Source organism: Durio zibethinus, chromosome 13 (genome assembly GCF_047325235.1).
Source record: "Durio zibethinus cultivar Kanyao isolate XHJ-2024 chromosome 13, ASM4732523v1, whole genome shotgun sequence".
Taxonomy (NCBI): domain Eukaryota; kingdom Viridiplantae; phylum Streptophyta; class Magnoliopsida; order Malvales; family Malvaceae; genus Durio; species Durio zibethinus.
Window position 1 is genome coordinate 15,708,595 of NC_143174.1, and position 27,791 is coordinate 15,736,385.

Consider the following 27,791-nt stretch of genomic DNA (forward strand, 5'->3'; position numbering starts at 1 on the left):
TACATCACATTTTTGAAATTGTGCAGATGGTTTTTATGCTCATAATTCTTCAGAAACCAAATTTTGATATTTTAAGCTCCAAAATCCTTCTTAACTTACCCTTAAAACAGTGAAAAATGAAAGCCAATGCAAGTTATCTTGTTGCTGTGTTTGAGTCAGTTTAAAACATTATTTTCATGATATTCTTTTCCATTTAAAGAATTGCTAAAACAATATTTCAAAGCAAAGCATAAAAGCTTCGAAAACATAGAGCTTTGAGTTTGTGCATAATATATGAAAACAAGTTAGCACACAAATGACAACCAAATATCCACAGTTTCCCACAAATTCCCTGCAGCGTTCATGAATGCTCCAAAAAATGCATCTAAAGTAGATAAGTACGAAAAATTAAAATCATGCAAATGGTTTTTACATCAAATTTTGAAATTGTGCAGATGGCTTTTATGCCCATAATTGTTTAGAAACGAAATTTTGATATTTTAAGCTCAAAAATTCTTCATAACTTACACTTAAAACTGTGAAAACTGAAAACCAGTGCAAGTTATCGTGTTGCTGTGTTGAACGAGTTTAAAACATTGGATAGCGGCCATAACGATTTCACAAATGACATCCAAACATCAAAAACATCCCACAAATTCCTTGGAGCGTTCATGAATCCTCCTAAAAACGCATCTAAAGCAGATAAGTTTGAAAATTTAAAATATTGCGAATGATTTTTACATCACATTTTTTAAATTATGAATATGGTTTTTATGCCCATAATTCTTTAGAAACGAAAATTTGATATTTTAAGCTCCAAAATCCTTCACAACTCACACTTAAAACATTAGATTCAAGATATTCATTTCCATTTAAAAGACTTGCTAAAACAATATTTCATATTTTTAAATCTCGACTCTAGCAGAAATGATTTTCAAAGCAAAGCATAAAAGCTTCAAAAACATTGAGCTTTGAGTTTGTGCATAAAATATGAAAACAAGATAACGTACAGTTAACCACATCAAGCGCCGATAACGATTTCACAAATGACATCCAAATATCAACAGCATCCCAGAAATTCCCCTAAGCGTTCATAAATCCTCCTAATAATGCATCTAAAGCAGATAAGTATGAAAAATTAAAATCGTGCAAATGGTTTTTACATCACATTTTTGAAATGTGCAGATGATTTTTATGCCCATAATTGTTCAGAAACGAAATTTTTATGTTTAAAGCTCCAAAATCCTTCACAACTTAGACTTAAAACATTAGATTCATATTTTCATTTCCATTTAAAGACTTGCAAAAACAATATTTCATATTTTTAAATCTCGACTCCAGCAGAAATTATTTTCAAAGCAAAGCATAAAAGCTTCAAAAATATTGAGCTTTGAGTTTGTGCATAAAATATGAAAACAAGATAGCACACAGTTAACCACATCAAGCGCTGGTAACGATTTCACAAATAACATCCAAATATCAACAGTATCCCACAAATTCCCTAGAGCGTTCATGAATCCTCCTAATAATGCTTCTAAAGCAGATAAGCATGAAAAATTAAAATCATACAAATGGTTTTTACATCACATTTTTGAAATTGTGCACATGGTTTTTATGCCCATAATTGTTCAGAAACGAAATTTTGATATTTTAAGCTCCAAAATCCTTCATAACTTACACTTGACAATGTGAAAAATGAAAACCAATGCAAGTTATCACGTTGCTCTGTTTGAGCGAGCTTAAAACATTGGATTCAAGATATTCATATCCATTTAAAGACTTGATAAAACAATATTTCATACTTTTAAATCTCGACTCCAGCAGAAATGATTTTCAAAGCAAAGCATAAAAGCTTTGAAAACATTGAGCTTTGAGTTTGTACATAATATATTAAAACAAGTTTGCACATAGTTAATCTCATCAAGCGCCCATAACGATTTCACATATGACATCCAAATATCAACAGCATCCCACGATTTCCTTGCAACGTTCATGAATCCTCCTAAAAATGCATCTATGCCCTGATAAGTATGAAAAATTAAAATCAGGCAAATGGTTTTTATATCACATTTTTGAAATTGTGCAGTGGCTTCTATGCCCCTAATTGTTCATAAACGAAAATTTTATATTTTAAACTCCAAAATCCTACATAACTTACACTTAAAACTATAAAAAATGAAAACCAATGCATGTTATCCTGTTCCTGTGTTTGAGCGAGTTTAAAACATTGGATTCAAGATATTCATTCTGATTTCAAAACTTGCTAAAACAATATTTCATACTTTTAAAGCTCAACTGCAGCCGAATTAGTTTTCAAACCTAAGCATAAAAGCTTCGGAAACATTGAGCTTTGAGTTTGTGTATAATATATGAGAACAAGTTAGCACATAGTTAAATCACATCAAGCGCCGATAATGATTTTACAAATGACATCCAAATATCAACAGCATCCCTCAAATTCCCTGGAGCATTCATGAATCCTCCTAAAAATGCATCTAAAGTAGATAAGTATGAAAAATTAAAATTATGCAAATGGTTTTTATATCACTTTTTTGAAATTGTGCAAATGGTTTTTATGCCCATAATTGTTTATAAACGAAATTTTGATAATTTAAGCTACAAAATCCTTCATAACTTGCCCTTAACACTGTGAAAAATGAAAACCAATGCAAGTTATCAAGTTGCTGTGTTTGAGCGAGTTTAAAGCAGTGGATTCAAGATATTCATTTCCTTTTAAGGACTTGCTAAAACAATATTTCATAACTTTAAATCTCAACTCCAGCAGATATGATTTTCAGAGCAAAGCATAAAAGCTTCAAAAAAATTGACCTTTGAGTTTGTGCATAATATATGAAGACAAGTTAGCACACAGCTTATCTCATCAAGTGCCAACAACAATTTCTCAAGTGACATCCAAATATCAAAAGCATCCCACAAATTCCATTGAGCGTTCATGAATCCTCCTAAAAATGCATCTAAAGCAGATAAGTATGAAAAATTAAAATCATGCAAATGATTTTTATATCTCATTTTTGAAATTGTGCAGATGATTTCTATGCCCATAATTGCTCAGAAATGAAATTTTGATATTTTAAGCTCCAAAATCCTTCATAACTTACACTTAACAATTTCAAAAGTGAAAACCAATGCAAGTTTTCACATTGCTGTGTTTGAGCGAGTTTAAAACATTGGACTCAAGATAATCATTTCCATTTAAACACTTGCTAAAACAATGTTTCATACTTTTAAATCTCAACTCCAGCAGAAAAGATTTTCAAAGCAAAGCATAAAAGCTTTGAAAACATTGAGCTTTGAGTTTGTGCATAATATATGAAAACAAGTTAGCACATAGTTAATCTCATCAAGCACCGATAACGATTTCACAAATGACATCCAAATATCAACAGTAACCGGCAAATTCCTTGGAGCGTTCATGAATCCCCCTAAAAATGCATCTAAAGTAGATAAGTATGAAAAATTAAAATCATGCAAATAGTTTTTATATCACATTTTGAATTTGTGCAGATGGTTTCTTTGCCCATAATTGTTCAGAAACGAAATTTTGATATTTTAAGCTCCAAAATCCTTCATAACTTTACACTTAACATAGTGAAAAAAGAAAACCAATGCATGTTATCATGTTCCTGTGTTTGAGCGAGTTTAAAACAACAGATTCAAGATATTCATTCTGATTTAAATACTTACCAAAAAAATATTTCATACTTTTAAAGCTCAACTGCAGCAGAAATGATTTTCAAAGCAAAAAATAAAAGCTTCAAAAACATTGAGCTTTGGGTTTGTGCATAATATATGAAAAAAAAATAGCACAAAATTAATCACATCAAGAACCGATAATGATTTCACAAATGGCATCCAAATATCAACAGCATCCCACAAATTCGCTCCAGTGTTCATGAATCCTCCTAAAAATGCATCTAAAGCAAATAGGTACGAAAAATTAAAATCGTGCAAATTGTTTTTATATCACATTTTTGAAATTGTGTAGAAGGTTTTTATGCCCATAATTGTTCAAAAACGAAATTATGATATTTTAAGCTCCTAAATCCTTCATAAATTACTCTTAACACTGTAAAAAATGAAAACCAATGTAAGTCATCACGTTTCTGTGTTTGAGCAAGTTTAAAACATTAGTTTTAGGATATTCATTTACATTTAAAACTTGCTAAGATAATATTTCAAACTTTTAAAGCTCGACTCCAATAGAAATGGTTTTCAAAGAAAAACATAAAAGCTTCAAGAACATGGAGCTTTGAGTTTGTGCATAATGTATAAAAACAAGTTTGCACACAGTTAATCGCATCAAGCACCGATAACGATTTCACAAATGACATCCAAATATCAACAGCATCCCACAAATTCCCTGAAGCACTCATGAATCCTCCAAAAATTGCATCTAAATGAAATAAATATGAAAAATAAAAAACGTGCAAATGGTTTTTATATCACAATTTGAAAATTTGCATATGGTTTTTATGCCCATAATTTTACCAAAACGAAATTTTGATATTTTAAGCTCCAAAATCTTTAATAACTTACACTTAACACTGGAAAATTAAAATAAATGCAAATTATCATGTTCCTGTGTTTGAGCAAGTTTAAAACATTGGATTCAGGATATTCATTTCCATTTAAAAGCTTGCTAAAATAATATTTCAAACTTTTAAAGCTCGACTTCAGCAGAAATGGTTTTCAAAGGAAAATGTAAAAGCTTCAAAAACATGGAGCTTTCAATTTGTGCATAATGTATAAAAACAAGTTAACACACAATTAATCGCATCAAGCACCAATAACGATTTCACAAATAACATCTAATTTATCAACAGCATCCCACGAATTCCTTGAAGCACTCATGAATCTTCCTAAAAATGCTTCTAAAGCAAATAAATAAGGAAAATTAAAATCATGCAAATGGTTTATATCATAATTTGAAATTGTGCAGATAGTTTTATGCCCATAATTGTTCAGAAATGAAATTTTGATAATTTAGACTCCAAAATACTTCGTAACTGACACTTAACACTGTCAAAAATTAAAACCAATGCAAGTTATCATGTTCTTGTGTTTGAGCAAGTTCAAAACATTGGATTCAAGATATTCATTTCCTTCTAAAATCTTGCTAAAACAATATTTCATACTTTTAAAGCTCGACTCTAGCAGGAACGGTTTTCAAAGCAACACATAAAAGCTACAAAAACATGGAGCTTTGAGTTTGTGCATAATGTATCAAAACAAGTTAGCACATAGTTAATCACATCAAGTGCCGATAACAATTTCACAAATGACAAGAAAATATCAACAGCATCCCAGAAATTCCTTGGAGCACTCATGAATCCTCCTAAAACTGCATCTAAAGCAAATAAGTATGAAAAATTAAAATCATACAAATTACTTTTATATCACAATTTGAAATTGTGCAGATGGTTTTTATGCCCATAATTGTTCAGAAATAAAATTTTAATATATTAAGCTCCAAAATCCTTCATAACTTACACCTAAAACTGCAAAAGAAGAAATCCAATGCAAGTTATCATGTTGTTATGTTTGAGCAAGTTTAAAACATTGCATTAATGATGTTAATTTCCATTGAAAGACTTGCTAAAACAATATGTCATACTTTTAAAGGTCGACTCCAACAGAAATGGTTTTCAAAGCAAAGCATAAAAGCTTAAGAAATATTGAGGTTTGAGTTTGTGCATACTTTATGAAAACAAGTTAGCACATAGTTAATCGCATCAAGTGTTGATAACGATTTCACAAATGACATCCAAATATCAATAGTATCCCTCAAATTCCCTGGAGCATTCATGAATCCTCCTAAAAATGGATCTAAAGTAGATAAGTTTGAAATTTTAAAATCGTGCAAATGGTTTTTGTATCACATTTTTGAAATTGTGCAGATAGTTTTTATGCCCATAATTGTTCAAAAACTAAAATTTGATATTTTAAGTTCCAAAATCGTTTATAACTTACACTTAACACTGTAAAAAGTGAAAACCAATGCAAGTTATCATGTTCATGTGTTTAAGCAAGTTTAAAACGTTGGATTCAAGATATTCATTTCCATCTAAAGACTTGCTAAAACAATATTTCATACTTTTAAAGCTCGATTCCAGCAAAAATGACTTTCAAAGCAAAGCATAAAAGCTTTGAAAACATTGAGCTTTGAGTTTGTGCATAATATAAGAAAACAAGACACCACATAATTAATCGCATCAAGCACCAATAACGATTTGACAAATGATATCCAAATATCAACAGCATCCTTCAAATTTCCTGGAGTGTTCATGAATCCTCCTAAAATTGCATCTAAACCAGATAATATGAAAAATTAAAATCATCCAAAAGGTTTTTATACAAAATTTTTGAAATTATGCAGATGGTTTTTATGCCCGTAATTGTTAAGAAACGAAATTTTGATTTTTTAAGCTCCAAAATCCTTCGTAACTTACACTTAACAATGTAAAAAATGAAAACCAATGCAAGTTATCACGTTGCTGTGTTTGAGATTTAAAACAATGGATTCAAGATATTCATTTCCATTTAAAGACCTGTTAAAACAATATTTCATACTTTTAAATCTCGACTCCAGCAGAAAAGATTTCCAAAGCAAAGCATAAAAAGCTTTAGAAACATTGAGCTTTGAGTTTGTGTGTAATATATGAAAACAAGTTAGCACACGATTAATCACATCAAGCACTGATAATGATTTCACAAATGACATCCAAATAAATATCAATAGCATCCCTCAAATTCCCTACAGCATTCTTGAATACTCCTAAAAATGCATCTAAAACAGATAAGTATGAAAAATTAAAATCATGCAAATGATTTTTATATTACATTTTTGAAAAATTGTACAGATGATTTTTATACCCATAATTGTTAGAAACAAAATTTTGATATTTTAAGCTCCAAAATCCTTCATAACTTACACTTAAAACTGTGAAAAATGAAAAACAATGTAAGTTATAATGTTGCTGTGTTTAAACAAGTTTAAAACATTGAATTCAAAATATTCATTTCCATTTAAAAACTTTCCAAAACAATATTTTTAATACTTTTAAAGCTCAACTCCAGCAGAAATGGTTTTCAAAGCAAAGCATAAAAGCTCCAAAAACATTAGATGAAAAAGAAAAGCATGAAGGTAGATAGGATTGTGATTAGATTCATTATCATATAATCTATAAGAGTAAATGGGCAAAAGATTGCGTTCACATTACAAAATATTGTGTTCACATGCAAATCCCTTGATTTTAAGCATGATTCGAGCAATTCAATCTAAAAGTTCCCATGTTATGAGGGATGTTCCTAGTCTATTATTTGCTGTTATTCTTTGGTAGAAAGTAGACTAGAGTTTTCTTTATCCTTAAGCAATTTTTTAGATTATTTTTCAAGTTAATGTGAACACAATCTCTGTATTTCAGCTCACCTTAATTCTATATTTATTTAGTGTATTTGGACCAAGGATAGGCCTATCTTATTTTTGGATATGTCTACTTTAGTCTCAACTCAAGTTGTATGATGTGCAGACACTCTAGTGTCAATCTCCTTTGGTTGAAAAAAACTCGTTCTCAAGTTTGAACTAGTATTCTTACCATGGTAGGATGACAAATCAACATTAAAGGTGAAAGACACTTCATAAGTGTCAGAAAACTCTATCTTATAGGTATTCTTTCCAATGCATTGGAAAATTCTAAATGGACCATCTGCCTTAGGGAGTAATTTGCCAAACTTTCCTTGTGAAAATCTTTCTTTGGACAAGTAATCTCACATCAAATCATGTTATTTGAACTTCACATGTCTTCGATGCATGATTATTACTCTTTTATATTTCTCATTTTTTTGCAAAATTCTATTCTGAACCTGTTCATGAAATATTTTTATACTTTTGGCTCTTGTTTTTACATCTCTATCAAAATGCTAGTTAGTTTAATTAAAGTTGAATTAAATTCAAATGATGGATTACATTTTTACCAAGAACAATTTCAAAAGAGCTGCAACCAATGGTTTGACCTAATGAATGATTGTAATCAAACTTCACCTGTAGTAAAACAAGTTCCCATTGTTTTAGTTTTTTTTCTGTATAACTCCTCAAGAAAATTTTCAAGCAATGATTGATAACTTTAGTTTCCTAGAAAATTTACAAGCTATGATTGATAACTTCAGTTTCCTCATCGGTTTGGGAATGATGACAAGGGCTATAATTAAGAATAAATGATTTGGCAAAGGGATACTGACTCCAAAGGAACAAAGCTCTATAAATAGCATAGAACTTCTTATCATAAATTGAGTACTTCTGTCGAGAATCATTAAGCTTCTCACTAAAGAAGGCAATTGGTTTTTCCTCTTCATTGAAGCAAGCATCTATGCAAGCTACATCACACCACACTCCATCCCTGTATTGCTTTCCTACGAAAAAAAAAACCAAACACCTCTTGCTAACCTTGATTTCATTCTCTTTTTGCAGCCAAGACAGCTTATATGGTTGGAAGTGATCCACTATTTTGAGGTCTAATTTCTGTACCATAAAAGTAGAAACAACATTTTCAAAACTTGCACTGTTAATCATAACATCACATACATCATGAACAGTGCTTTTAGTGTGAAATTTATTCTTGTGCAACCAATCTTCTTCGTCTACATGCACATCACTCATGTTGTATTGTATAACAAGTGAGGATTCAAGATCACCATAGGTCCCCTTAACATCTTCTTCAAGATCCTGGGATACTTTAGTAGGTTCTCTATCAACATATTCAAGATCTTCATCTTCAATCAACATAACTATCTTGAGATTTGGACACTCATAATGTATATGCCCAAACTCCTTGACACTTGAAATCTCTTTGGGTTTGAATGTTGACAATGCTAGATTACGATTTGTTAGGAATGGCTCCTTCATTCTTTAGGGTTAGATTTGAAGGAGGTTTTGTAGAAACACTAGTCTTGGACGTGCTTCCCTTGTTAATGTATTTTTCCACCAAAAGATGCTTTTGCTTCAAGTTATGGAGCCTAAGGAAGACATCTTGCCTAAAATTGTCTGAGAGATACTTTCTTTTAAACTCTTTTTTCATCTTCTCCTAAGTTGCAATTTTTCTTCTACTTTTTCTTTCCCTTTGTTTCTTTAGATTTTTCCACCAAAAGGATGCATGCTTTTTAAGTCTGATGGCCACTAGCTTCACCTTGCCATTTTTAGGGGACATTATGGCATTCAAATATACATTCCATCGTGTGTAGCCAATCTAATAATTCTTCAAGTTGCATTTTCCTTTTGAACTCAAAAATTTCTATCTTCGGATTGAAGATGCTAGGTTGAAGTTAGTTTTCGGGTAGATAGTCTCCAACTTACCGTAGGTGAGATAGAGTGTTATCATTATAATCACTATTATTTCCATGATATGGATTGGTTTCTCTTTCATCTTCTTCGTTTCTCCTTCGTTGGCTCCTTATCTCCCCTTTCCCTTCTTGTATATGCAACTGATGTTGTAGTTAAAAGATCTGTTGTCGCATCTCCTCTATGAGGGCATCCCTTGGGTCAACGTTGGTAGTTGCTACAAAATCAATGTTGGCTTCATCATCTTCTGATGGTGCTTAACGATGATGACTTGCCATAGCTTTGATACCAATTTGATGTCAGGAATTGATGTTTGAGATGTGAAGATTAACTGCAAATAGAAAAACTCACAAAAAATAACTCACAAGGATTTGAATAATGATAAAATATTATTATTGGATTAAAAGGATAAAAGTTCACCACCAAGACTAAAAACTAAGGGATATAAAAATACCACCATAAGAATTCTAATCAAAGATATAGAACAATAGAAGTTCACCACTCTAAGAAATCCACCTAAGAGATATAGAACTTGAAGAACAATATAAAAGATTGCATATGGGTAAAGAAAACTCTATTCTACTTTCAACCAAAGAATAATAGCAAATAAAGAGACTAGGAATATCCCTCATAACATGGGAACTTTCAAATTGAATTGCAAAAATCATGCCTAAAATCAAGAGATTTTTTAGTGAACGCAATCTTTTGACCATTCACTCTTGTAGATTACATGATAATGAATCTGACCACAATCACATCTACCTTCATGCTCTTCTTTTCTAGCTAATGTAAACACAATCCTTTTACTCCGGCCAACCTTATTTTATGCATTTATTTAGTGAATTTGGACCAATGATAGGTCCATCTTATTTTTAGATAAGTTTTCCTTAGTCTCAGCCCAAATTGTATGATATGCAGACATTTCAGTGTCAAAGTACAAAAGCATAAGTGTATCCAATTAAAACGTTATAACACAAAATCATTCATTCAACCTAACCACATCAAATTTATGATCGAAAAAATAATAAATGATATGTAACATACTCATAAATCATATTATCATAAGATGTGCTTACAACCTAAAACATCAATAGCAATTAAACATAAATTCAAGCACATTCATGCAAGCTCATACCAATTCTTAAGGATACCAATTGTTAAAGATATGTTATCACAAAGTGTACCAATTGTTATCAGAAAACAAATCAAACAAAATCATATTATAAGATTTCTTTTCCTTTTCAAAATAAAGATTAATCAATTTAAGGCGTATACAATTTTACATGAAAAGTACAAGCTACATCTAGGATAAGCACATAAACAAGTGTACATGAAAGTTAAAAAATTCTTTAGCAATTTTGATACCAATTATTAGCTATTTTGGTCACAAACTTTTAAAGATCACAATATATTTCAACCATATGAAATGTTCAATCAACACATGCATAATAATATTTTTTTTATAAGCATATCCTATCCAAAACAACTATTCAATGATCATGTTATAACAAAGAATTGTACAATCATGATTTTTCAAACAGGATGAACATATGCTATAGCAAAAAAATAATGACAGCATAATTATTCAAATATAATCCAAATTATTTCAACGCAAAGTAATACTTTTAATCCAAACATATGTGAGTACATAAATACAATTCAAACATATTTTTCAATCAAAATCATACAAGCACATGCAAAAACATTTTGAATCACATATAGCAATATATCAATAAAGATACAAACATTTAGACATAATGTGGTACATACTATCTCAATAATCTCAATCAATTAACATATTCAAAGAAATCAATATATTTAACTCATATCCATGTACAAAGATTCAAACGAATATTCATGCAATAAAAATTATTAATCAAAATAATAAAAAAATAGGCATGAATATTAATCAATCTAAGCATTTAACAAAGTTAAGACAAATTTTATCAAGTAACTTGATGATTAATTTATGCAAAGTGTTCACAAATTCAAACATAATATTTCATTTTTGCACATATCAAAGTAATAATTTATTAAAACCATGTATTAAATATTATAAAATCATAGGCACATAACATAAATTCAATACAATTACCTCATTTTTTATCAAGCTATGTTATTGTACTTATTATAATTGAGTGAAATTTTGAATCCTCCATTCCATATCATTTGAGCTAGTCTTTGATGTACTTAAACTTGATTGATAAAGATAACTTGCTTTGCTTGTTTCACTTAAAATCCCAAAAATATAAGTTCATGCTCATTTCAAGTTCTCATAGCATAGACTTAAAAAAATTTCTTGACAAAAAATTTTCATTAGAAGTATCAAGAAAATCAATTGATAAGAATTATGCTAATTGTTCAAAATGAATTTCGTATTCTAAGTCATTATTGACAAAAAAAATTTTGTTCACCAAGCTCAATTTTTCGATTAGAAAGGATATATATATATAAACTTAAGCTAAAGACCATGTATCAAGTTAAGCATCAAATATCATGATATTGACACTAAAGGTAAAGTTCTTATGTAATGTAAAAAAATCAAACCTTTTAGATCATTTATGAACACAAAATAGACATATTCAATATTCATATATATTCAATAAATCACAAAAAAATATGTCAAAACCAATTTGAAGCCCTATATAATTAAAAAAAACTTAAAAAAGACATTTATCATAAAAAACGTAATCAAAAAAATTTCATCACAAAAGCATAAATATGTTTACACAAATTATAGGCGATAATCAATAATAACTTAAGACAAACACATGCATTATAAAAGAATCACTTAATCCATGTTACAAGCATGTCAAAAACAACTCAATCATATTTATATAAGCACACATGACATGAACAATAGATAAGCCAATAATATATACATTTTTTAGATCAGTTAGCTCATGCATCAAATTAAAATTACAAATCAAAAAATAAATCAATTAAACATAAGAGCAAGCACATTTCAAAAATATTTCATCACAATTCAAAATCATAGACAATCCAATAAATTGTGACATAATAATCAAGCACAAAATAAATTTCAAAATTTTCACAAAGAATTAAAAGATAATTGATTTAGCATTTTTCAATAATCAAGTATTTTGACCATATATGCATTGCATCAAGAGATAATTTTCATCCATATGCACATATGAGATTTATAAAAGTAATGAAATTGAATGAAAAATAATAGTTCAAACATTGAAAACAAATTCTTAATTTTAACATAAACACTTATTCTAAGATTAAAAATATAATCAAATAAATATCCATAATGCATATCATTTTTAATTAAAAAAATAATTATATTATTATTTTTTAAAAAATTATTGAAAAATTTAAAATCAAAGTCAAAATCAAATGTCAAAGGTGTAACATAAGCTTGGCACATTGTGATTCCAAACCCATTCAAATAGCCAAAATAAATTTGGTGACATTTTGCGTGAATAGATCAATTGTCTTTATGAGGGGATCAATCTTGTCATTAGGGTGATTGATCCCTCGTGTAAAGTGATCGTCCCTTTTTGCTTTATGAAATCAAATTTGCTTTTTGACTAAAAATCAATCGATCCTTTAAAGAGGGAATCGATTGGTTTAGCTAGGAGATTGATCTAGTCAAGCTAGACAGTTGTATTCAGTTTTACACTCTACTAGCTAATTTGATCATTTTTTAAATTATACAATTTCAAATCAAAAATCATTTGAAGATTTAAAAATTAGACTTAAAAAGCTTTCTATCTATATAATATTCATCATCTAATTCATTGTATACAAATTATAGTGAATTTTTTTTATCAAGCGAATTAAACTTTGCATGACAAAACTCCCATTTAATTAACACATCTTAATCCAACGTAACTCAACAAATATATGTTAATTAAATATATCAAATAATCATAATCAAACATATGCATGTCAAGCACAAGCAAATTTATCCATATGATATTTTTCTTCTTTTTTGTCATAGCAAAAAGATGAGCAAATAAACAAAAAAAAAATTATGTTAAAACTCTTATACCAAATGCTATATACATACAAGAAAAAATATTTATAACCTTTCTTTTTTTTTTTTTTTCATTATAAAAAAAAGAAAATCAATTCAAGACATGAGATAAAATACTTGATACCAATAATATTAAGAATATTTTGAATGTATGTAATCAAGTGTAATATGCACAATAAAGTTAACATACATATATTCAAGTACAAAAGCATATGTGTTTTCAATTAAAATATTATAGCACAAAATCATTCATTCAACCTAACCACATGAAATTTATGAGCAAAAAAATAATAAATAATATGTAAACTACTCATAAATCATGTTATCATAAGATGTACTTAAAACTTAAAACATCAATAACAATTAAATATAAATTTAAGCATATGTATACAAGCTCATATCAATTGTTAAAGATATATTATCACAAATCATACTAATTATTATCAAAAAACAAATCAAGTAAAATTATATTCTAAGATTTTTTTCCCTTTTTTAAAATAAGGATTAATCAATTTAAGACAATTTTGTATGAAAAATACAAGCTATATCAAAGATAGGTACATAAACAAATGTCAATGAAAGTTAAAAAATTCTTTAGCAATTTTGATACTAATTATTATCAATTATTAGCTATTTTATTCACAAACTTTTAAAAATCACAATATATTTTAAGCATATGAAATGTTCAATCAATACATGCATAATAACATTCTTTCATACGCATATCCTATCTAAAACAAATATTTAATCATCATATTATAATAAAGAATTATACAATCATGATTTTTTGAGCATGATGAACATATATGCTATAGCAAAAAAATAATGAAAATATAGTTATTTAAATATAATCCAAATTATTTCAATATAAAACAATATTCTTAATCCAAACATATACAAGTACATAAATATAATCAAACATATTTTTCAATTAAAATCATACAAACATATGTAAAAACATTTCAAATCACATATTGCAGTATACCAATAAAAATACAAATATTTAGATATAATATGGTACATGCTATCTCAATGATCTCAATAAATGAACATGTTCAAAAAAATCAATCTCTATAACTCATACCCATATCCAAAGACTCAAACGAATATTCATATAATAAAAACTATTAATCAAAGTAATAAAAAAATAAACATGCATATTAATCAATCCAAGCATTTAATAAAATTAAAACAAATTCTATCAAGTAACTTGATTAATTTGTGCAAATTGTTCACAAATTCAAATATAATATCTTATTTTGTATATATCAAATAAGCATTTATCAAACCATATATTAAACATTACAAATCATAAACACATAACATAAATTCAATATAATTACCTCCATCCTTATCAAGTTGTTATTGTGCTTATTGTAGTTGAATGAAGCTTTGAATCCTTCATTTCAAATTTTTAAGCTAATTTTTTATGTACTTAAACTTAATTGATAAAGATTTGCTTTCCCTATTCCACTTAAAATTCCAAAAATATCAATTCATGCTTATTTTAAGTTCTCATAACATAAACTTAAAAAAATTTCTTAACAAAAGATTTTTATTAGAAATATCAAGTAAATCAATTGATAAAAATTATACAAATTATTCGAAATGAATTTCATATTCTAAATCATTATAGACAAATAAAATTTTGTTCACTAAACCCAATTTTTCAATTAAAAAAAAGATATATGTGTGTGTATGTGTGTGTGTGTGTGTGTGTGTGTATATAAATATAAACTTACTAAAAATCATATATCAAGTTAAGAATCATATATCACAATATTATCATTAAAGTTAAAGTTCTCATATAATATACAAAAATCAAACTTTTTAAATTATTCATAAATACAAAATAGACATATTTAATATTAATATATATTCAGCAAATCATCAAAAAATATGTCAAAACCAATTTAAGGCCCTATAGAATTCAAAAAACTCAAAAAAGGCATACTTATCATAAAAAACATAATCAAGAAAATTTCACCACAAATGCATAGATATATCCATACAAATTATAATCCATAATCAATAATAATTTAAAACAAACATAAGCATTATAAGAAAATCACTTACTTAATTCATGTTGTAACCATGTCCAATAAAACTCAATCATATTCATATAAGTACACATGATATGAACAATAAATGAGTCAATAATGTATTTTAGTTAAGATAAATTAGCTAATCATGCATCAAATTAAAATCACAAATTTAAAATCACAAATTAAGAAATAAGTCAAGTAAGCACAAAAGCAAGCATATTTCAAAAATATTTCATCACAATCAAATAAATTGTGACATAACAATCACGCACAAAATATATTTCAAAATTTTCACAAGAAATCAAGAAATAATCAATTTAGCATTTTTCAATAATCAAGCTCAATCCATTTATTAACAATAGCCATATGCAGTCGATAATCAAAGATAGGAAGGCAAAATGTAGGCATTCCATTCACCTGTAGCATACACAATTGCACAATTAACATAACGAAGATAAAGAATATTGACATTTTCCCAAAAGAATTACTCATCTCGATTACATTCTTCTAAGTATTATCTTTTATTGGTTTTATTGATTATTTAATTGATTATTATGACAAATGACAATTTAAGATGGTGGAAATCTACTTTCAATTATTGTTTCTTTTCCTCTTCAATGTTCATAGAACTTATAGAATGTTATTTTTCCAAATAATATATGAAAATCTGCAACTAAATCACTCCAATATAAACATTTTATCAATTAAATGTTTCTTACAATGCTAATATTTCTAAAGGGTAAAACATAAATTACCTTTTATTGTGCTAGTAGCTCATTTGGTGAATTATTTGCACAAAAGGTGAAATACATGAAAAGCAAGGATATTTTAAGATTTCTAGAGATTCTTGGTTGTTCCCTTCAAGTGTTTTTGGAAGTTTCATTTTTGGCATCGTTAGTTGTTATGTTTCCATAACTCTTGGTTTACAATAAAAATTAGTTCAATTTATAACAAGCATTTTTAACCATTCTTTAGTTCATTCTACAATATCAAAACACTTAACTACTAGCACAATAACCTACTTGTTCATGGCATATGGATTCAATTGATGCATGAAAAGAAGTGATGAAGCAGTAGCGAATTAGAAAAACATGTACAATACACATATGTTTGGTAGGATTACGCACACACAAGCACATGTGTGCAAACTTTTTCAAAACCATTTCTACACTTAGCATCCTCATGGATCACATAAAAAAGTATTGAAACCCCAATCCATTTATGCAACCCAGTGCAACAAATGTTGCTGTAGAAGAGATAGTAGACTTAAAGCGGACATCATAATTCTGGGATAAATAAATGATTATAAGTCGAAGGATACTCAATGTGACTCAAAGAAGAGTTATAGAACATACATCTTCACCAATGGTGACAGCCTCAGGATAAACTCCACGAATCGTAAGATTAACCAGCATCAGATAGACATCAGCATCTACATCAGTTGCATATCCGAAGTACTCATTGTAGTTTCCAATAAATACTACCCACAGCAAGTTCAAGAAAACAAAAGTTAAGCTGGGATAACACATTATAAAGATGCAATGACACTAAAAACCTTTAATCCTCAAGAGAATTTAGTTAAGAAACAAACATAGAGAAATGATGCTTCACCACTTACAAAAACCAAATGTTACATCAATTCTACTTTGATAATTAACATCAGAACATGCAAGTAACTTATTATATAACACCAAGCAAAATAGAAAATCTGCAAACTCATTCTGATATTACCTGCAACCCATGATAGGTGTACATCATTGAAGTCATAACATCATATTTGAACCCATCAAACTTGTATTCTTCTAGCCACCATCTTGCATTTGAAAGAAGAAACCTTCGTACCTAAAGCAACAAGTAAAAATTAATATTTACACACAATAGGATGGAAGGAAGCCAAAATCTTTCAACAAGCTATTGTTGAAGAGAAGTTTTAGTAGAAGTACATACTTCCCAGCTTCCATAATTAAAAAGGCGAGAATCCCACATCCTGCGGTGACCTCTTGACCCCAAGTGGAAGTAATGAGCTTCGGTTCCATCAAACATGTTCAATCCATCTAACACATTATCAGATGCATGGCTGCATTTGTCAAACATCAGTTAGATACAAAGATGGATGAAAAATTAATTAATAACTTAAATTAACTAAAGAATAAAAATTAACTGAGACTTATAGCAAAAGATTACTTACTCAAAGCAATAGAGCAAATACTTGAATAAAAATTTGCTACAGTTTAGAAAAGAATTTAACATTAATGACACCAAAAGATAAAACTTTCATTGTAAACAATACAATAAGATTCCATTTGGTAGTTGATTTTGCTACTAGCTTTTTGCTTCCAGAAGCAGAAAGTACATTTGGGTAGAAAAGATAATAATACTTTAAAAGAATTAAAAATAAAAAATTTAATCTCTTGTAGAAAAAAATACTATGATTTCTCTTTTAATAGAACAATTATACTGCAAATTCTATTACATTTAGTCATATATATTTTCAAACAATTATGACTTTGCTTTCTCCCTTTTAGGTTTGTTCTTTAGAAAACTTTTAGGAAGCCAAAAGCAACTAGAAAAAACATAGTAAGAGTAAGGACCAATAACAGCCTAAATTCTCATGACCATTTTTGCATCAATTCTACTGGAAGAATGACCATACAATCTATGCAGGAAAAGAAGAAGAAAAAGAGTTTATATTTTCATTTTTGGTACAAAAAAGCAGGGAAAAACCATTTGCACAAAAACTGTAACAGCAAATAAATCTGAAGGGTGTGTTTCTAGAAATGATATTCTCTTGCAAGTCCAATTATTACCTGTGCACAATATCCATAAGAACAAGTAGACCCAACTCGTGAGCCTTATCTATCAGTGACTTAAGATTATCAGAGGTTCCAAAAGAAGTTTGCCACATCATACCTGCAACATATTAAAAGTAGAAGAGGTTAGTTTCCATAACCAAAACTAAATTCTGAAGAAATATTTATGTTTACATCCAAAACATTTTAGTACAAGTTAACAAACATAAACAGCAACAAATAAAGATGAGCTGATATTTTGATGGAGATAATACCCAAATCAAGCATAATATGAGTGATCTTAAACAGCCATGATTTGAACAGCATTATATCCAAGTCTTTTAATGCGGGGAAGCACATCATCTCTAAAGTTGGCATATGTGTTAATTATTGGCTCCTGCATCTTAGAGTTGATAAGATTAAGAAAACTAGGAAACGGATTAACCATACCAAAGTGTACCGTGGAAGATAAAGACTGAAGGTGCTTGTGGGACAAATTTTCTTTGAATGATAGTATGATGAAAACTAGAGATAAGTTTTGGTTTAATTGCAAATTTAGGCTTCTTAATGGGTTTTAGAAATGGGTAAAGAATCATAATGAAATGCAATCAAACCAACTTCTATGTTATTGATTTGAAACTGTTATTTAAGATATTTCTATACACAAAGCAGTTAACAGAGATCCTAGTCACTAGCTGTTTGGCATTTGCATTATCATTAACTAAAGTAATACTCAATATTTAGTATAATTCAAATGGAAGGACTTCCTTTAACCAAAGAACACGAAAAGTAGGCCATATGCACCTATGTGGCTTTTTGCTAGCTTAATTTGACAAATTTTCTCTTTAAGAGAGGCCACCCTGCCTATGGGACACAGGAAAGTTCCATTTCAAAATTTATAGGCCTTTCCAGACAGTTATACTGTTTGATGCTCTTAAAGATGTTCAATGCAAGTCAAAATGTTTCTTTATCTTCCTTTCTTTTCTTTTTTTTTGGGAAAGGGAAGGGAGGTAAAATTGATAGTTTAAATACAGATACTAAGATAAATTTTACTGTAAAATGTATTGTCTTATAAAACCTCCTGCTTCACTTTTCGGTCTCAAAACCTTGCAAGAACACTTCATAAGAGAGGTTGAAAGAAATAGCATAAAAATTATGATCACACTCATGCTAGCATTTAATGAAGCTTTTTATCAAACTTAAGATTTCCTCTTTTAAGATTAAATAAATCAAGGAAATGCAATTCAGCACAGAGATAGAAGAGTTGAAAAACAATTTGCTACATGCAAGGGAAAGGAAGATGCATACCATGCTACCCATTCCAACATGTGATTCATAGACTCAAGTGATTTTGGTCCTTTTGGTTGGGGGTGTTTGTATACATACTTTTCCTGTTATAGTACAAAAATCATTAGTCAGGATAAAGAGTACAAAAATTTTAGATAAGACACATATTACAGACTAAACTAAGTTGACTGTGCTGTGCAGTGATTAAACTTGAACAAGCGAGAACACAATTTAGAAACTGACTTCATATATGAAAAAGAACGAATCAAAATTGTTTTCTTAAAAACCTTCAAGGGCATTGATGTTAAAATTAACGTTATAAAGGCAGACGTTCATCAAAACAACCTACTCTAAGAAGAATAAGAAATTCATTATTCGTTTATATATCAATTAATCATATTTGTGTGCAGGCATGCATGAATGCTTTTGTTTATGTATCCTCACACACGTGCAGTCATTTTAAAATTATCATAAACATTAGTTGGTATTTCTAATTGTCCCCAAGCTCCAAATATTTCAGCTACTTATGGTTTGAAAAGAATAAGTTATCTAATCTTTCCAACAAAACCAAAAGATAAAACAGCCACTAATTATACCTCTTATGGCAGATCATAGTATATTCCGTTGTATGGGATTTCACCTGGTGCTTGAACAAAGAACTTGATCCAAGCAAGAATGGAGACCTTAATCCCAGATGGAGTTTCCATATGAATCCACAATTATATGAAAAAGTTAAAATGGACACATGGAAAAAGAGGTTGGGATGAATGATAATTGACATGATCATAACAGTCCACCAAAAAAATATTTTTTTTTCCATCTTCATCCTTTCTTTCTTTCTCCCTTCCTTTTAAGATAGGAGTTAGTTGCATTTGAACTCAGCTACCTTGAATAATTTTGCTTGACTTAGAGACCGCCCCGCTAAATACTTCAATGCCTTTATGACATGAATTCTAGTAATTAATTATTGTGAACGTTGTACTACAACCAATGATTTATTCAAACCATATACACATGCAATAGGATCAGTGTTAAAAAAAAGCATCATACTTAAAGGTTCTTGGTCCACAGATCATGATCAAAAGGTTAAATACCTTGTTGATCTATAGGGAAAGAGTTGCAAGTTTTAATAGTTTCTTTTTACTCTGACTTAAAAAGTGGAAAAAGAAAATAATAAACAAGTAGCATTTGAATGTAAGCACAATAAGTTTCAAGAGCCAAACTTATGTTCATCTACAAGTAATTTACCTTCACTTGAGAACCATGGGGAATTGCTGGTGAACCATAAGCACTATTAGCCAAAATATCTCCCAGACACCAAACTCATTCTATTAAAAAACAATTAATATTTGTAGAATTAAACACTAGATGTTATTTAAATATAGAAATAAACAATAGATCACTGCCAGTGTAAATCAACACAGCTATCTAAGCACTTAGAACACAGTCACCTTCCCATTTATACTTGAGACTACATGGCATTAAATATATGAATTAGCTGATACAATTAATTGTTACATAAGCAAGGTGACTTTTGCACTTAATTATAAAAACTTTGACAACGTCTATCTTCTTAACTTTTCTATTTGGAGCTTTTAAGAATACCAACTCCACCAGACTATACACCCAATCTTTGGTCCATTAAGAAGAATATTCATGCTCACATACATATAAAAAGATCCATGTTTACATTCAGATTTAACATTAAGCTAAGTGTTTTGACAAACCAAACTTAAATAACTTTTAACTTCTTTCGGCATGTGCATTTAGAGAACATATAAGCATTGACTTATGAACAACTGGTATTGCAAATACTACAGTTTCTTAAAGCATACATCTTAGAGCACATGGTCTGAGTCAAAGAGAAAACCAGGGAAGAATTGATTATTATGACAAATGACAATTTAAAATGGTGGAAGTCTACCTTCAACTATTGTTTCTTTTCCTCTTCAATATTAATAGAACTAAAAGAATGTTATTTTTGCAAATAATATATGAAAATCTGCAACTAAATCACTCCAGTATAAACATTTTACCAATTAAATGTTCCTTACTATGCTAATATTTCTAAAGGGTAAAACATAAATTACCTTTTATTGTGCTAGTAGCTCCTTAGGTGAATTATTTGCACAAAAGATGAAATATGTGAAAAGCAGGGATATTTTAAAGTTTCTAGATATTCTTGTTTGTTCCCTTCAAGTGTTTTTGGAATTTTCATTTTTGGCATCTTTAGTTGCTATGTTTCCATAACTCTTGGTCTACAATAAAAATTAGTTCAATTTACAACAAGCATTTTTAACAATTCTTTAGTTCATTCTACAATATCAAAACACTTAACAACTAGCAGGGAAACCTACTTATTCATGGCATATGGATTAAATTGATGCATGAAGAGAAATGATGAAGTAGTAGAGAGTTAGAAAAACATGTACAATACATAAATGTTTGGTAGGCTTCGCACACACAAGTACGTGTGCAAACTTTTTCAAAACCATTTCTACACTTAGCATCCTCATGGATCACGTAAAAAAGTATTGAAACCCCGATCCATTTACGCAACCCAGTGCAACAAATGTTGCTATAGAAGAGACAGGGGACTTAAAGCAGACATCTTAATTTTGGAACAAATAAATGATTATAAGTCGAAGGAAGCTCAATGTGACTCAAAGAAGAGTTATAGAACATACATCTTCACCAATGGTGACAACCTCAGGATATAGCCCATGAATCATATGATTAACCAGCATCAGATAGACAACAGCATCTACATCAGTTGCATATCCGAAGTACTCATTGTAGTTTCCAATAATTGCTACCCACAGCAAGTTCAAGAAAACAAAGGTTAAGCTGGGATAATACATTATAAAGATGCAATGACACTAAAATCCTTTAGTCATCAAGAGAATTTAGTTAAAAAACAAACATAGAGAAATGATGCTTCACCACTTACAAGATCCAAATGTTCCATCAGTTCTACTTCTCTATATAACATAAAGTCAAAACTGTGATAATTAACATCTGAACATGCGAGTAACTTATTATATAACACCAAGCAAAATAGAAAATCTGCAAACTCACTCAGACATTACCTGCAACCCATGATGGGTGTAGATCATTGAAGTCACAACATCAAATCTGAACCTATCAAACTTGTATTCTTCCAGCCACCATCTTGCATTTGAAAGAAGAAACCTTTGTACCTAAAGCACCAAGTAAAAATTAATATTTACACACACTAGGATGGAAGCCAAAATCTTTCAACAAGCTATTGTTTAAGAGAAGTTTCAGTAGAAGTACATACTTCCCAGCTTCCATAATTAAAAGGGCGAGAATCCCACATCCAGTGGTGACCCTTTGACCCCGAGTGGAAGTAATGAGCATCAGTTCCATCAAACACGTTCAATCCATCTAACACATTATTAGATGCATGGCTGTATTGGTCAAACATCAGTTAGATACAAAGATGGATGACAAAATTAATTAATAACTTAATTTAACTGAAGAATAAAAATTAACTGAAACTTATAGCAAAAGATTACTTACTTAAAGCAACAGAGCAAATACTTGAATAAAAATTTTCTACAACTTAGAAAGGAATTTAACATTAACAACATGCAAAAGATAAAAACTTTCATTGTAAACAATACAGTAAGATTCCATTTGGTAGTTGTTTTAGCTTTTTGTTTCCAGAAGTAGAAAGTTCATTTGGGTAGAAAAGACAATAATACTATAAAAGAATTAAAAATAAAAAATATAATTTCTTGTAGAACAAAATACTACGATTCTTCTTTTAATAGAACAATTATACTGCAAATTCTATTGCATTTAATCATATATATTTTCAAACAACTATGACTTTGCTTTCTCCTTTTTAGGTTGGTTCTTCAGAAACCTTTTAGGAAGCCAAAAGCAACTAGTAAAAACATAGTAAGAGTAAGGACCAATAACAGCCTAAATTCTCATGGCCATATTTGCATCAAGTCTACTGGAAGAATGACCATACAGTCTAACAAGAAAAAAGGAAGAAAAAGAGTATATTTTCATTTTTGGTACGAAAAAGCTAGGAAAAACCGTTTGCACAAAAACTACAACAACAAATAAAGCTAAAGGATGTGTTTCTAGAAATGATATTCTCCTGGAAGTCCAATTATTACCTGTGCACAATATCCATAATAACAAGTAGACCCAACTTATGAGCCCTATCTATCAATGACTTAAGATCATCAGGGGTTCCAAAACAACTGCTTGGTGCAAAAAAGTTTGCCACATGACACCTACAACATATTAAATGCAACTTGTTAAAAGTAGAAGAGGTTAGTTTCCATAACCAAAACTAAATTCTGAAGAAATATTTCTGTTTACATCCAAAACATAACATTTTAGTACAAGTTAACAAACATAAATAGCAACAAATAAAGATGAGCTGATATTTTGATGGAGATAATGCCCAAATCTAACATAATCTGAGTGCTCTTGAACAACCATGATTTGAACAGCATTATCTCCAAGTCTTTTAATGCGGGGAAGCACATCATCTCTAAAGTTGGCATAAGTGTTAATTATTGGCTCCTGATCTTAGAGTTGATAATATTAAGAAAACTAGGAAATGGATTAACCATACCAAAGTGTACCATGAAAGATAAAGACTGAAGGTGTTTGTGGGACAAATTTTCTTTGAATGACAGTATGATGAAAACTAGAGATAAATTTCAGTTTAATTGCAAATTTAGGCTTCTTAATGGGTTTTAGAAATGGGTGAAGAATCATAATGAAATGCAATCAAACCAACTTCTATGTTATTGATTTGAAACTGCTATTTAAGATATTTCTATACACAAAGCAGTTAACAGAGACCCAAGTCACTAGCTGTTAGGCATTTGCATTATCATTAACTAAAGTAATACTCATTATTTAGTATAATCCAAATGGAAGAACTTCCTTTAACCAAAGAACACGAAAAGTAGGCCGTATACACTTACGTGGCTTTTTGCTAACTTAATTTGACAGATTTTCTCTTTAAGAGAGGCCACCCTGCCTATGGGATGTAGGAAAGCTCCGTTTCAAAATTTACAAGCCTTTCCAGACAGCTATACTGTTTGATGCCCTTAAAGATGTTCAATGCAAGTCAAAATCTCTCTCTATCTTCCTTTTTTTTTTTTTTTTTTTTGGGGGGGGGGGGTAAAATTGATAGTTTAAATACATATATTAAGATAAGTTTTCTTGTAAAATGTATTGTCTTATAAAACCTCCTACTTTACTTTTTAGTCTCAAAACCTTGCAAGAACACTTCATAGGAAGGGTTGAAAGAAATAGCATAAAAAATATGATCCCACACATGATAGCATTTAGTGAAGCTTTTTATCAAACTTAAGGTTTCCTCTTTTAAGATTAAATAAATCAAGGAAATGCAATTCAGTGCAGAGACAAAAGAGTTGAATAACAATTTGCTACATGCAAGGGAAAGGAAGACGCATACCATGCTACTCATTCCAACATATGATTCATAGACTTAAGTGATTTTGGTCTTTTTGGCTAGTGGTGTTTGAATACATACTTTTCCTATTACAGTATAAAAATCATTAGTCAGGTTAGAGAGTACAAAAATTTGAGATAAGACATATATTACAGACTAAACTAAGTTGACTGTGCTGTGCAGTGATTAAACTTGAACAAGCGAGAACACAATTTAAAAACTGACTTTATATATGAAAAAGAACCAATCAAAATTGTTTTCTTAAAAACCCTTTAAGGGCAGTGATGTTAATATTAACATTATAAAGGAAGACGTTCATCAAAACAACCTACTCTAAGATGAATAAGAAATTCATTATTTGTGTGCAGGCATGCATGCATGCTTTTGTCTATGTATCTTCACACACATGTAGTCATTTTAAAATTATCATAAACATTAGTTGGTATTTCTGATTTTCCCCAAGCTCCAAATATTTCAGCTGCTTATAGTTTGAAAAGAATAAGTTATCTAATCTTTCCAACAAAACCAAAAGAGCAAATAGCCACCAACTATACCTCTTTTGGCGAATCATAGTATATTCCGTTGTATGGGATTTCACCTAGTGCTTGAACATAGAACTTGATCCAAGCAAGAATGGAGTCTTTAATCCCAGATGGAGTTTCCATACGAATCTACAATTATATGGTCAAAAACTTAAGATGTACAAATGGAAAAAGAGGTTTGGATGAACGATAATTGACATGATCATAACAGTCCACCAGAAAAATGGATTTTTTTCATCTTCATCTTTTCTTTTTTACTCCCTTCCTTTTAGGACGGGAGTTAGTTGGATTTGAACTCAGCTACCTTGAATAATTTTGCTTGACTTGGAGACCACCCCACTAAATACTTCAATGCCTTTATGTCATGAATTCTAGTAATTAATTATTGTGAAGGTTGTAGTACAATCAATGATTTAGTCAAACCATATACACATGCAATAGGATCAGTGTTAAAAAAAAGGATCATACTCTAAGGTTCCTGGTCCACAGATCATGATCAAAAGGTTAAATACCTTGTTGATCTACAGGGAAAAAGTTGCAAGTTTTTATAGTTTCTTTTTACTCTGACTTAAAAAGTGGAAAAAGGAAATAATAAACAAGTAGCATTTGAATGTAAGCACAATAAGTTTCAAGAGCCAAACTTATGTTCATCTACAGGTAATTTACCTTCACTTGAGAACCAAGGGGAATTGCTGGTGAATCGTCAGCATTATTAGGCCAAAAGATCTCCCAGACACCAAACTCGTTCTGTTAAAAAACCATTAATATTTGTATAATTAAACACTAGATGTTATTTAAATATAGAAATAGACAACAAATCACTACCAATGTAAATCAACACAGCTTTCTAAGCACTTAGAACACAGTCACCTTCCCTTTTATACTTGAGACTGCATGGCATTAAATATATGTATTAGCTGATACAATTAATTGTTACATAAGCAAGGTTGGCACTTAATTATAAAAACTTTGATAACGTTTATCTTCTTAACTTTTCTACTTGGAGCTTTTAAGAATATCAACTGCACCAAACTATACACCCAATCTTTGGGCCATTAAGAAGAATATTCATGCCCACATACATATAAAAAGATCCATGTTTACATTCAGATTTAACATTAAGCTAAGTGTTTTGACAAACCAAACTTAAATAACTTTTAACTTCTTTCAGCATGTGCATTTAGAGAAGATAATCATTGACTTATGAACAGCTGGTATTGCAAATACTACAGTTTCTTAAGGCATACTTCTTAGAGCACATGGGTCTGAGTCAAAAAGAAAAGCAGTGGAGAATTGATTATTATGACAGATGACATTTTAAGATGGTGGAAGTCTACCTTCAACTATTGTTTCTTTTCCTTTTCAAAATTAATAGAACTTAAAGAATGTTATTTGTGCAAATAATATATGAAAATCTGCAACTAAATCACTCCAATATAAACATTTTATCTATTAAATGTTCCTTACTGTGCTAATATTTCTAAAGGGTAAAACATAAATTACCTTTTATTTTGCTAGTAGCTCTTTAGGTGAATTATTTGCACAAAAGATGAAATATGTGAAAAGCAAGGATATTTTAAGATTTCTAGAGATGCTTGTTTGTTCCCTTCAAGTGTTTTTGGAATTTTCATTTTTGGCATCTTTAGTTACTATGTTTCCAGAACTCTTGGTCTACAATAAAAATTAGTTCAATTTACAACAAGCATTTTTAACAACTCTTTAGTTCATTCTACAATATCAAAACACTTAACTACTAGCAAGGTAACCTACTTATTCATGGCATATGGATTCAATTGATGCATGAAGAGAAGTGATGAAGCAGTAGAGAATTAGAAAAACATGTACAATACACAAATGTTTGGTAGGCTTCACACACACAAGTACGTGTGCAAACTTTTTCAAAACCATTTCTACACTTAGCATCCTCATGGATCACATAAAAAAGTATTGAAACCCCATTCCATTTATGCAACCCAATTCAACAAATATTGCTGTAGAAGAGACAGCGGACTTAAAGCAGACATCATAATTCTAGAATAGATAAATGATTATAAGTCGAAGTATGCTCAATGTGACTCAAAGAGGAGTTATAGAACATACATCTTCACCAATGGTGACAGCCTCAGGATATAGCCCATGAATCATATGATTAACCAGCATCAAATAGACAACAGCATCTACATCAGTTGCATTTCTGAAGTATTCATTGTAGTTTCTAGTAAATGCTACCTACAGCAAGTTCAAGAAAACAAAGGTTAAGCCAGGATAATACATTATAAAGATGCAATGACACTAAAAACCTTTAGTCCTCAAGA

At 29.7% G+C, this 27,791-nt stretch overlaps 1 protein-coding gene across 19 annotated transcripts; it reads right to left on the reverse strand.

Annotated features, from left to right (window-relative positions):
• Positions 1-1,755: 1,755 nt before the first annotated feature.
• Positions 1,756-27,705, reverse strand: LOC111318356 (1,4-alpha-glucan-branching enzyme 2, chloroplastic/amyloplastic-like). Of its 19 annotated transcripts, XM_089741907.1 has the most exons (15): positions 27,577-27,705; positions 26,143-26,223; positions 25,489-25,605; positions 24,938-25,020; positions 23,616-23,735; positions 22,763-22,892; positions 22,551-22,661; positions 22,412-22,442; positions 22,149-22,273; positions 19,483-19,565; positions 18,193-18,295; positions 17,333-17,462; positions 17,117-17,227; positions 16,741-16,865; positions 8,434-9,665 (listed from the first exon to the last, which is right to left on the reverse strand). In XM_089741907.1, exons 5-11 carry the CDS (start codon positions 23,630-23,632, stop codon positions 18,262-18,264), a joined length of 531 nt encoding a protein of 176 aa, XP_089598033.1. In that variant the 5' UTR covers positions 23,633-23,735; positions 24,938-25,020; positions 25,489-25,605; positions 26,143-26,223; positions 27,577-27,705; the 3' UTR covers positions 8,434-9,665; positions 16,741-16,865; positions 17,117-17,227; positions 17,333-17,462; positions 18,193-18,261. The 19 variants fall into 19 exon arrangements, with proteins under 19 accessions (XP_089598037.1, XP_089598040.1, XP_089598033.1 ...); XM_089741898.1 differs by lacking the exon at positions 24,938-25,020; XM_089741899.1 differs by lacking the exons at positions 8,434-9,665; positions 24,938-25,020 and adding an exon at positions 15,585-15,802.
• Positions 27,706-27,791: the final 86 nt, after the last annotated feature.